General features: G+C 46.5%; 1 protein-coding gene across 2 annotated transcripts in view; it reads right to left on the bottom strand.

Annotated features, from left to right (window-relative positions):
• Positions 1 to 11,123: 11,123 nt before the first annotated feature.
• The window catches only part of SORD (sorbitol dehydrogenase), a 45,668-nt gene continuing 44,208 nt past the window's right edge, over positions 11,124 to 12,583 (bottom strand). For both annotated transcript variants that reach the window (XM_019668680.1, XM_019668678.1), the window contains exon 9: positions 11,124 to 12,355. In XM_019668680.1, coding sequence (XP_019524225.1) covers positions 12,190 to 12,355 — 166 coding nt within the window. In that variant the 3' untranslated portion in view covers positions 11,124 to 12,189. The remainder of the gene's footprint in view (positions 12,356 to 12,583) is intronic.

Raw genomic sequence — 12,583 nt, 5'->3', positions numbered from 1 at the left:
TGTACATTCAGAGATGAGTTCAAATAGGGCCACATAAATGTGGATGCAGTATATGGTGAGTGGTTAAGGGGGATGGGGAAAATATTTTTTTAAGAAGCTAGAATAAAGTTTTTTGAGCCTCACTTCTCAAGCCTGAGAAAAGAAAAGAACCTAAATGAAAGGCCCCAAAACCTAAAGGAAAAGGAATTAGCAACATTAGGTGTCACGCTTAAGACTATAGATGCCAAGGATGAGACAGAAATGCAATGCAGAGAACGGGGAGGAGGACAGACAGCAAAGTCTGACCCTGCATCCTCGCTGACTTCAGTCTTTTATTAGAGATAACAGAGAAACAGGTGGTAGGAAATAACAAGTATGCCCCTAAGGCTATGGGACAAATGCTTAGTCTAAGGGTTATTTTTCAGCTCAAGAGGAGCAAAACAGTTTCAAGGACTTTGGCTGAGCACACACTGTTTTCAGTGTGTCAAGCATCCAGCCTCTCTCAGTTGACCCTTAGTTGACTGCCGAGGTTTTGCTCAAGGCAGCAACCTGACAATCTTGGTTTTGGGGGCTTATGTGAGGGAAACCGTAACGTGTCCCTACAATTAGGTAAGGATCCCAGTTGATCTTCCCCGTTGGGAGAATATTTCAAGAAATGGAAGCCTTGAAAGAATTCATTAACAGAGGTTGTCAGCTGTAGAAGTAAACATTAGAAACAGTGGGGACATGAACACAGAGAAGTGATCTGAAAATCTAACTGAGGCCACATCTAATAGCAGGGGTCCAATTAACTGGTGTATCAGCTACAATACTATGAGAACTACTGAGGGAGTAAATATTTGACAGAGTTTTTTAGACAGCAATATAAAATACCAAAGGCTGAGTGAGCCTGGGGAGGAAACACTTAAATCCACATTTCTCTAAAGCAAGATTAAAATATGACTTAATTGTTCACAGGAATTAGCAAGAAAGGGAATAGAGTCAATGAAAGTGTAATAGATATATATAACGTCAGAGGGGCAATAGATTGGGGGAGGGGGATTATCACTTTGTGAGGGCTGAAATATATAACTATTACATTGTTTTGTTTTGTACACCTGAAACTAATTAAAAATGAAAAATAAATTTGAAAAAAGAGGAAAAAAAAGCCCAGAGGGGTGAAAAAAGCACAGACATAATAATCACAGCCAGAAATGAGTACCAACTGAATTCCTTTGCAAATGAAAGTGTCATTAACTTGATTCAAGAACAAAACTTAGGTCGGCCGAGTGGCTCAGTTGGTTGAGCGCAAGCTCTGAGCAACAGGGTTGCTGGTTCTATTCCCACATGGGCCAGTGAGCTGCACAGGAGCTGAGCTGTCGCTGAGCTGCCAGCAGGTGGCAGAATGGCTCAGCTGGTGAGAACAAGTGTTCCTAACAAGGTTTTTGGTTCAACTCCCACATGGGATGGTGGGCGATGCCCACCTGCAACTAGAATTGAACAGGGCACCTTAAGCTGAGCTGCCGTGAGCTGCCCATGGGCGGCCAGATGGCGAATGGACTTGGAGCTGAGCTAGCTGCATTCTCCACAACTAAGATTGAAGAACAACAATTTGGCTGTTCCCCTTCCCCAATTCCCCAACACTGTTCGCCTCCCCCATTTCCCCAATAGAATCTTTTTTTTTTCTTTTTAGATTTTTATTGGGGAATTGGGGAAGGGGAACAGACAAGTTGCTATCCTTTTGTTCTTCAGTCTAGTTGTGGAGGACGTTGCTTCACTGGCCCAAGTTGGCACCATCATTGCGCTCTTCCTGGACAAGGCAGATCAGTCGCTGGCTTCTCACGCTGGCTGCTGGCTACACACGGTAGCCCATGGCAACCCACTGCAGCAGGGGCTGCAGCCTACGCCATCGCCGGCGACTCACGGCAGCCCAGCTCCAGGTTGAGCTGTTGTTCAGCATCTTAGCTGTAGAGGGCAGTGTCACTGGCTCATATGTGGGATCCGAACAGGGGCCCTCTGGTGTCCCAAGCCAGCTCTTAACCAGCGCGCCACTCAGCCCTCCCCAATAGAATCTTTAAGAAAAAAAAAAAAAGAACAAAACTCAGTGCCATGGAGTCCACAAACATGGCTAAGACCAAAAATGTGGGCATGCAAGAACTAAAAGGAGGTGCCAGGGACTGCCCCTCTGTGGGCAGTTATTCAGCTTGTCAGGAGGTAAAAGAGATGATAAATTTAAAAGACTAAAAGATGTCATGGTTGACGCATGCAAACAGTTAACTTCTTAGAACCAGCAGTTTCACTCCACAATCCTTCAGGCCTCATGAGCACCCCTTGGGTCCATGATGTAACAGACCATTCTGCTTAGGTTTCCCAGGGGCCCGCTAGGGGTCAAGGGTAGGGTTGTAATTGTTTGAGAGTGCATGACTCCCTTCCTCTTCTTGCTCCTGGGAACTGGCTGCAGCCAAAGCTTTCTGGGAATGGAGAGTGTCCTCTGCCTTGGGAGCCTGTGCTACCACTTATGCTCTCCTGTATTTGTGTCTGAAAGTCACAGTGACTTATGGCATCCTTAGTCATTTTCTTAAATTACAAAACTGATACATGATCATGGTAAAACAAAATTTTTGGGGGCCGGCCGAGTGGTGCCTTGGGTAAGAGTTGGCTTGGGACACCAGCTCTGAGCAGCAGGGACCCAGTTCAGATCCCACATGCAGGCCAGTGATGCTGCGCCCTCTACAGCTAAGATGGTGAACAACAGCTTGACCTGGAGCTGGGCTGTCATGAGTTGCCCGAGATGGCATAGGCTGCAGTGGGGCTGGCCGGCAGTGGGCGTGCGCTTTTGTGAGCTGCAGTGAGCTGCCGTGAGCAGCCGTCCAATGGCCGGCAAGCGACTGCCTCACCCGGGAAGAGCGCAATGATAATACCAACATGGGCCAGTGAAGCAACGTCCTCCACAATTAGACCAAAGAACAAAAAAACAGGACAGCAACTTGTTCCCCAATTCCCCAATGCTGTTCCCCTCTCCCAATTCCCCAATAAAATTCTTTAAAATTTTTTTTATTTTCAATCAATAAGGGAATTTATACAGTAAAAAAAAAAAAAAGTCCTCCTGTTTTCCTCTCCTCAAACAATACAAAACCCCCAAAGTCCCCTCCTCCAGAGTTAACTACTATTAAGAGTTTGGTGTCTATCCTTCTAGACACTTTTCCTCATATATATATACAAACATATGTACATATGTGGGGGGGGAATCTGGGGAAAATTATTTAATCGCTGTACCTCAGTTTTCTCAGCTTTAAAATGGGGGGAATGATATTAATCCCATAGGGTTATTTTCAGGGTAAAATGAGTTAAGATATACAGCATTCTCAGAAAAGGGGCCCATAGTAAGCTCTTGGGGATTAGCTGTTATGATTATTCTCTCATTCTTTTCTACAGCAGCTTAGTATTCTACTGCATAGATGACAGTGCTTCTAAGAGAGGTTTTACTGACCCCATCACAGATGCCCAAGAACACATACAAATTAAATAGCTAAAATCAGTAGGGGGCTGACCCCGGAACCCAGGACTCTGTTTCTGGCCCAGTGTTGTTCTTACCCCCCACAGGGTCCCCCACAATGCCTCTTTAAAGCCAAAGAGGTCTGGAGGGGGAAGGTGGTCCCACTCCTTGTCCCTCAGTGGATCTAGTCAGGTTGCCCCATCTTATTTGGACCCCCAGCTGTCTCTAATGTGTGTCTCTAGGGCAGGGGGATCTAGGCCTAGGTAAGCCTCCTCCTGCTGTGGTCTCTGGGCATGTCTCCTTGGAGCTTGGCTTCCCCTTCCTTCTACACTGTAAGTCACGGTGAGGTCTCCCATCCACTCTGGGGTGAGCTCAGGTTGATTGTCTGGATGGCAATGGCTCAGAGCTGAGGCCTTTTCTGCCACTCTGAGAACTTCTCACGTACTTCCAAGCACCTCAGCAGACTCCAGGCTCAGAGCTGGAAATGACCTGGGGATCACTCACCCTGCTCGTTTACCAGGTGAAGAGATAAGATTCGGTGAGGGAGGGACAGGGGCACAAACATTCATTAAGCACAATCATGGTGCCATTAACCACGCTAAGGACTTCAAAATAGTTTCATTCTGTCCCTATGACAACCCTGAGGTAGGTATTGTTTTTCCTACTTAAAGGATGAGAAACCTGAGGCTTGAAGAACTTAAATGAGTTGCTCATGGTTATGAGGACATAGAGTAGCCTACCTCTTTCTTACTGTAGGGAGCCCGACATCCAAACATCCCACTGGCCTCTTCCTTTACCACTTCTTCCAAATGCCAGAGAGCTTTTCTTCTAGTCTGGCCTATGACAAGACATACTGGATGACAGAAACTCTTCCCCAGCAAACCACCCCAGCAATGTCTGCCTTTCCCTTGGAAACTTAACTCCCTCTGGAACCCTATTCTGGGAGAAAGCAGTGTGGCTTTAGGAAACCAGTGAACAAGGCAATGGGTATTCCTCAGGTTCAAGTTTGGTTGGGTGTGCAGTAAGATGTGAGACTTTCATGTGTGGTACCAGCGGAAGCCAAGTCTGGGGTTGGCCCAGGAGAGCTCAGGTGAGTCCCGTTTTCCCCTATGCTGAAAGCCCAGCTGCTCCCCAGAACTGCCAGAATCCAAAGGCCCAAGCTGAGTCACTTTCTTGACTTTGTCCTGGATTACTAATTCTGTCTCCTCTCAGCTTTTTCCTCATTCACCCTCTCTCTCAGGTGATATGTTGTCCTCCATTCTACTTACTGATAACAGTTTCCCCAGAAGTTCCTTATAATCATAAATCTTGATACTATCAATGCTGGCAGCTTCATCCCACCCCATATAATGAGTGATATAGCACAAATATGCACGTACACTGAAAATCTATACTGTTAGGCTATCTAAGCACAGCATTAAATATATATGTGACAAGAGATTAAAATAACAATGTGACAATTGTATTTGAATTACTCAGAAGACAAAGTTCCTTAAGAGACCTACAAATTGTCAATCTCTTAGGGTCTGAAAATCCAAAATTTGCATCTTAATATCTACTCCAATTTATTCTATACCACATGGATTTGTATCTACTCAAGAGAGACCAGGGCCAAAATGGCACATTCTATACACCACCGTCATTTCCTCTCGGTAACTTATTAAAGTCTGGTGAATAGTACCCAGAGTCCCCTGGCATTGAGGTTTGACAGAGTGGGGAGAATCTTCCAGTACAAAGTCACTGACCAGGTTCACTGCTTCACAGAAACCCAGCCACAGTTCCCTGTGAATCCTGTGCTACCCCTGAACAGGGGCTGTTTGTTGTCAAGTCCTGGCAGTAGTCCCAGAGTTAGAAGGGACCACTGAGTGAGTTTACTAATAAAGAAACTGAGGCCTGAAGAAGTAGTAACCTGTCCAAGTTTATAGATGGTGAGGTCCAAGCCTCCAGCATTCCCAAGGTTGGCCTGAGGCCAAAAGCCAGTAGCTTCATGGCCCCATCCTCTGCAGCCCCTAAAAGGTGCCCCTGAGTCCTCCCACATTGTACATGGCCTGGGGCACCCCCAATCTCAGATTTGTACATAGTCTCAATACCAATATTTTGTTTTCTTGTCTAACTAAATCCCCTTTAAGATGTGTACACCCTTCAATCCAACTATTTTCATTCTAAAACATAACTTCAGGAAATAAGAAGTCAGGAGTATAAAAATGTATGCAAAAGATAGTCATCACAATTTTATCGTAAGACCAAGCCTTAAAGCACTATCCAAATACCCAAAATATAGTGATTAACTTTATAAATAATAGTACATCCACAGAATGGGATATAGTGGTTAAAAATGATAATGCGTATAATTATTGACATTGGAATTTAAGACTTTATTAAATGAAAACAATTATTAAATGAAAACAAATGCGAAACAGTATGTGGAAGACAAATGGCCAGTTTCTTCAACATAATAACGGCATCTAAACAAAAATGAAGGAAGAAATATAATACATGGAAAATGTGCAATGTGTTTGGATCAAGCGAACCAGATGTAAAAACGTCACATTTAAAAAATTTATTATTTTTGAATTTTTATGAAAATTTATTTGAGCCAGAGGATGTGCCTAGAAGCAAGATCTCAAACAGACTAAGAAAAATGATGCCTCACGTTTTTTTTTAAGATAATTAAGGAAAACTGGACTTGGATTGATGGGGTGTTAGATGATATGAAGAATTGTTAATTTTATTAATGGGAATTATGATTGTTTAAAGAAAGTTATTATCTGTTATGAGTGAAAATGGAAAATGAGTAGCTAATTTCCATTTCTGATTATAACCTGTACATTTTATGTACAGAAATGCATGGGGAAAGCCAGAAGGAAGTACTCCAACTTATTAGTATCCTTAGAGAACAGATTATGGCTGATTTTCTTACTTATCTGCCTCTATTTTCTCAAGGAAGTGCAAACTTGTGTGATAAGGAAAAGTATAATCACTGTTATATAGTCTGGTGACAAGGGCACTGATAAACAGCTGACCTGAGGAGCCTCTTGGGATTCCCGTCAGGGAGGAGGTGCTAAGGCAGGCTTATGGCATAGGCCTCCGGAACCCAGGAGGCCCAAGCAGCCCATAGCTGGTAGCCCAGTGTACATAGAACCTGTGAGTTCAAGGCAGGACCCACAGGGTTTCAGTACCGCCCACCTGAAGCCTGAAGCTGGTCCCAAGGGAACTGCACCCACACTGTGCCTCAGTGATGCTGAATCCAGAACCGGCCCACCTTCCGGCCCAGGCCCACCTTCTTCCCACAACTCCCTCCTCGCTACTGATGAACTGCTGCCCCACTCCCAACCTAGCAAGGCAATGCCTCTGCCTCCAGTCCTATGTGGAGCACAGAAAGGCCACCAGTAGGGAACTTAGTGATAGGACCAGACCTCCCCAGGCCCAACTCTGGGCTGTGAAGGCTCCTTTAGGATCACACCTGGGAGACTGAAGGTACAGAGCAGAACGAGGTGATGCCTAGGACACAGGTGTTTCCACAGGCGTTTCTACAGGCAGCTTCCCACCCCCACTCAGGCCACCCCTTCACACGCACACTGGATTGGAACTGAAACCCAAGAAGGCCCCTAATACCTCAATCCTGAGAGACACCCCTAAAGTGGTCCTCACTCCGTAGGGCCTCAGGATGATGGGAAACCTGTAAAATATCAGTGCTGGAAGACACCTTAAGGTCATCTAACCCAATCCTGCCATCAAGGGAGGAAACCAAAGCTCCAACCAAGGAAGTGACTTTGGCAAATCACACAGTGAGTTAGTGGTGGGCCCGGGATTAGATAGAACCCTGGGAACCTGGTATCAATCCTTTACAACATCTGCCTCTCATAGGGTCTAAGACCAGAGGACAGAGCTTCTTCCCACCCCAGTATCCCCAAGAAGCTCCCACTGATGGTAAGATCAGCTGAACGATATCTTGGCGGGACCACCACCCACATATCCTGTGCCACTTGCAGGTGCTCAGGGAAGGACCTCAGCGTCTGAGAAAGGACCTCAGCCAGGGCTCTAAGAGAAGAGGAAAGCCAGGGGTGAGGGGCGAAGGCTGTGGGAGCTCTGCTGTGCAGCTTCAATATGGCAGCAGCTGCAACAGGGAACATCGCTGCTATCTTGAAGGCACTTCCCTCCGGCGATGAACCCCTAGCCAAGCCAGTTCACTACTGCCTTCTCCATCCTGCTCTTGTCTGAGCCCTCGAGGACCTCGGTGTGTGGAGGGCAGGGACAGTAGGGGCCTGCTCACCAACAAGGGATGTGGGCCCTGTTGTTTGGCTTCTGTACTCCAAGCCTAGGCTGAGATCATGTGCAGAGGACGGTTCTGGAAAAAGGCAAATATCCAACAATCCTATCTGCCTCCCCTGCTCCTAACCTTTGGCCTAACCAACTTCCTATAGGCCCCTTTCGCTCTCCCGAAGGTACCAAAGGAGAAGTCAGGAAGAAGACGCAGTGCTGCGTTACACAGTGAGGCTGGGATGACCTAAGAACTAGGGATTGAGAGACCAGGAGTGACTTCACATCAGCATCTGCTGTAGCAAAGGTGGATGGACCTCTTCAGGGTCCATGGTACAGACTCCTTCCACCCTCTAGTTGTCTGCAGGGTCCTTCCCAGCTCTCCACGCTTACACCCGAACTAATGCTGGCAGTACCAGCTGGGTGGGGTCCTCAGTGTTGACTGAGTGAACCAGGTGCCGGGCACTGGTTCAGAGCACACAGAGGCCGGCAGGGCCACCCAAGCTTAGAGAGTCTTGTGGGAAATCATTTTTCGTTCCGGGACTGTTTCACTGAGTCAATTGATATTTACCAAGTACTTAGTGGAGGTGGTAGGAGGAATGAATTCCTGGGCTTCCTGTAGCCTCTTCCAAACAGAGGTGGTGGTGGTGGTGGTGGGGGGGGGACATTTCAAAGGACGCAGAGGCAAGGGAGCCCAAGAATCAGCTCAGGAATATTGGCTTGGGCTCTCTCACTACCCCGAGGACTGACTTGTTGGCACACCCACACCACCTCCTCTCCCGCCACCCTTTTTGGGACGGGGTGAAACATCGCAGTGACTTGAGAGCTCTTGCGGGGATTTAGGAATGGGAAATATTCCCTGAATTGCTTTCAATCAGCCCATTCACTCTTCGTAATTGCTTACGTGGCAGGCATCAGGAAGCTCACTTAACAGACCAGGAAATGAAGGCTTTGACTTAGTAGATCCAACCCAATCACCATTGTGAAATAAGTGACAGCTCCTAAGTCCCTTTCAGATTTAGTGGCCTCCTACCTCTACCGAACCATAGAGGAAAACCAGCTATACGTGAACTTAACAGCGAGTCCATCTCCTTCTCTTCAAAGCCTGCCATCTAAAACTAAGAAGGGAGGAAGCCCTTCTCATTCCACGTTCAAGCAAATTTGGGCACCACTGAGCTGGAAGGAGCAAGTTTTGAGAAAAGGCAGCTGGCAAGTCTGGCCCTGGAAGTAAAACAGGACTCAGAGAAGCAGTGGGCTGTGTGGTTGCTGAGTGTGTGCATGTGCTGTGTGCAGACAGAAGTCTCAAGATCCTACCCTCTTCCAGAGATGGCAGGAGAGAAAAGCAATGTGTGACCTTGAGCAAATTACCTGATTTCTCTATTTCCTTAGCTGTAAAATAATCTAATGTATTTGGCTTGCTGTGAAGATTAGAGATCATTAATGTAAAGCCATCCTCCACCCCTAGCTGAAGTGAGGAATTAAAGGCTGCAGCCTAAGTTGTGTCACAGCTTCTACCGTATTTTGCTGTGTATAACACGCACTTTTGTTGCCCAAATTTGAGAGGGAAAAATAAGGATGCACATTATACATGTGTAGTACTAATCCGGACTCCATATGTTTTGTTTTGTTTTATTTTTATTGGGTAACTGTGTGTGGAGGGCACAGCCCACCATCCTGTGCAGGGTCGAAATCATCAACCTTGTTAAGAGCACGCGCTGTAACCAAATGAGACATCTGGCCATCCATTGGCAGCTCAGCTCAAGTAGTTGTCTTCAATCTAGCTGTGGAGGGCACAGATCACTGGACCATGTGGGAATGGAACTGACAACCTGGTTCAGAGCACGCACTCTAACCAACTACACTAACTGACCGCCCTTTATATAAATGTTTTTAATCCTTTATTTATGCTTATGAGTTAAAAGTGTAACTCTAGAAATCAATAATGATATTGTATGTAAAATAATACCCGGGAATACGATAATCAGTTTTGTTGAACTTATGGTGAACTTGCAACTACAAAAAGTTCTTGGTGGGACTGCGGAGTGGCGCGATTGTTAAGAGCTAGCTTGGGACACCAGAGGGCCCCGGTTTGGATCCGGCGACTGATCTGCCTCACCCGGGAAGAGCGCAATGATGGTGCCAACTTGGGCCAGTGAAGCAACGTCCTCCACAACTAGACTGAAGAACAAAAGGACAGCAACTTGTCTGTTTCCCTTCCTCCAATTCCCCAGCACTGTTCCCATCCCCCCAACTCCCCAATAAAGATCTTAAAAAAAAGTTTTTCCCTGGAAATTTGGGCCAAAAACATAGGTGTGCATTATAGACAGGAGCACATTATATATGGCAAAATAGGGTATATCCTTATTCTTGACTAATAATCTTTTTTCGTTGTTCAAAATCCTCTTTATTCAGTTATCTCTTTATCCCTCCCCTCCCTCACCCATCCCCCGCTCCAAAACTATGAGCTCCAAGAAAGCTGTGGTGCCTTCCCTGGCATTTTGCAGAACCTGGCATGTAAAAGATGCTCCATTAGTATTTGCTTAATGAATTTGTCTCTTTCCACATGGATGTGCCTTATCCTGCTTCCTTTGAACGGCTAAGATAGGGAGGAAGGAGGAGGTAGGGTGCTCTTGAGTGTGCACTCAGTGCTCTTTCAGGTGTCTAGTGAATCTAGTGCTTCCTCCTTGGCTCAGGCACAAAAGACTTCTGCTGGCTGGGGGAGAGGGAGTGGGCTCTGGAAACTGCAGCCCCTGCACACTCGAGCCTGGTGTGCCAGCCCCCTCCTCCCAGGGTCAGGCTTTCCCAGTTATCTGCCTTCCCACAGACACAGGAGAAGGCTTTCAGTGAGCCTATGACTGTTCCCCAAGCCGAAGACCCTGTGGGCACAGTCTTCAAGGGGCTCCTCTTGGCTTCAGGCGCCTCCTGAGAGCAGAGTGTGCTGACTAGGGAGGGAGCTGGGGCCACAGTCCCTTTGCAGGGTGGCAGAGTGTCCCTGGCCTAGACAAAATATCCCCCACCCAGGGGGGCCTCCTCAGTTAGATGGAGCTGGCTTTCCCCACAGAATAAGATGTAGGTCTTCACTGGAGGGATGTCAGGTCCTACAATGGGACTGGGGGCTCAGGGTGGCACTGGAGGTGCTGCCAGGGAGAGCTGTTTCCAGGGAGCACAGTTGATAATAAGAGTTAGGTGAGCCGTGGGGATAGCCTTCGGATGGTGGGCCAGTTTCCCACCTGAACTGGTCTCCAGGTCTGTCTCAAGGTCCATGATTTTTGGGGCTGGCTCTGGTTCCCGGGGTCTTCTGAGGGCACCATTGCTGCTGCCACAGCCCTGGCCCAGTGTTGACTTGACTAATAATCTTAAAGTCACAAATGGTCATAAAGTGATTGGACCCAACTCTTACAAAAGAAAATTAAAATAAGATCACAATTTTAATAAGGTCAGAGATATCATTCAAATGGACAGAAATACACCAAGAGTCTTAACTAGCTATAAGAAGGGGAAAGGTTTTCTGTTTAGAATTACCAAAATTACATGGAATTGTATAATAATCATGGGTGAGTTTGATCTTAGAAGGGGATGCTATTCTTGTAGAGGGGAGAAGACAGGTGCACTGACCAAACCCTCCTGGGCCAATCAGAGGCATGATTTAAGGTCTCCCATAAGGACTCCTTATGACTCTCCTAAGGTAGGTGTCTCCCGGTTACCTGGTGACAAAGGAGCCTGTAGTGTCTTCCTCTGAATAGTGGAAGGGTAGGGGTGGGGAACATTAGGAAGGTGGTTCTTTACCTTACAAAGTAAATTAAGCAGAATTCACAGGGGTTGAAAAAGAGGCAGCCTTCAAGCAGTACTGAGAAGTTCCCTGACTATTTCTACATTTGGGGAATGTAAGCAGTTTGACCTCACATGGGATTTTGGTTTTATTTGTTTGATTGGTTTCAATATTACCCTAGACCCAGAAAGGTCAGTTCCTTATTCTCCTTTTGTCATAAAACCAAAGAGCACTTATGTCTAGAAACTAAAACTATTGACCGCTTATTATCCCATACTCTGAGCTGCAGATTTTCATGCAAATTAGCTTCTGGGCCAGTTAAGTCTTGATATCAAGCTGTGTCTTCATAACTCAGCTCCCATCCCCCACCTGGCCAGGAACCAGGAATCCAAAGGACAGGTTTTTTTCCCCCCTAACTCACTCCAGGAAGAAGGGGAGTTCCCAGCACCTGCCTGCCAAGCTGTTCTCCACTTGCTGAACTTTGCCCAGCATGAATAGGTCCCTCTGGCTACAAGTTCCCCCAAACTATCCCTACTTGTGTTTTTAAGGCACACCAATTCCTCTGTGTGAGGCTCTTTGCTTATAATGAATTGTTTCAATTATTCTTACTACTTAAAAGAAACTTCTGCATCAAAGCCCACCTCTGCCCAGCCACATGACTCCAAGATGCTGAGAAGGTGGGGATAAGGGCAGAGCCCAGTTAATATCAGGGATTCTGATCGTTGGGGTCGCACTTGATCATGACTTTCATCCCCAGCCCCTTTTTGGATGTTTCAAAGGCCTCCAGAGCTTTCTCCAGGGGAAACCTATGGGTCACTAAGGATTTTACATTCACAGACTTGGATTCAAGCATTGAAATCGCCACTGGCCACCTGTAAAAGATCACAAGCATTACATTCAACCTTCAGGAGGAAAGAGCCAGACCCCCCAAACTAACAAGTACAAGATCAGCTTGTCCATGTTTATTTATAGCACTGTGGTTCTGCAAGGTCAATTCTACAGACCACCAATGGTGGACATGATCTTATGATTTGTTCCTAAACGCTCCCTGGCCCCTTTGCAATGTCTGCCATGAAGCCTAGAATTCCCTTGGCATGAAG

The sequence above is a fragment of the Hipposideros armiger genome, unplaced genomic scaffold (genome assembly GCF_001890085.2).
Source record: "Hipposideros armiger isolate ML-2016 unplaced genomic scaffold, ASM189008v1 scaffold_531, whole genome shotgun sequence".
NCBI classification, from domain to species: domain Eukaryota; kingdom Metazoa; phylum Chordata; class Mammalia; order Chiroptera; family Hipposideridae; genus Hipposideros; species Hipposideros armiger.
The sequence above is the reverse complement of the archived record's forward strand: the minus strand, read 5'-3'. Positions and strand labels throughout refer to the sequence as shown.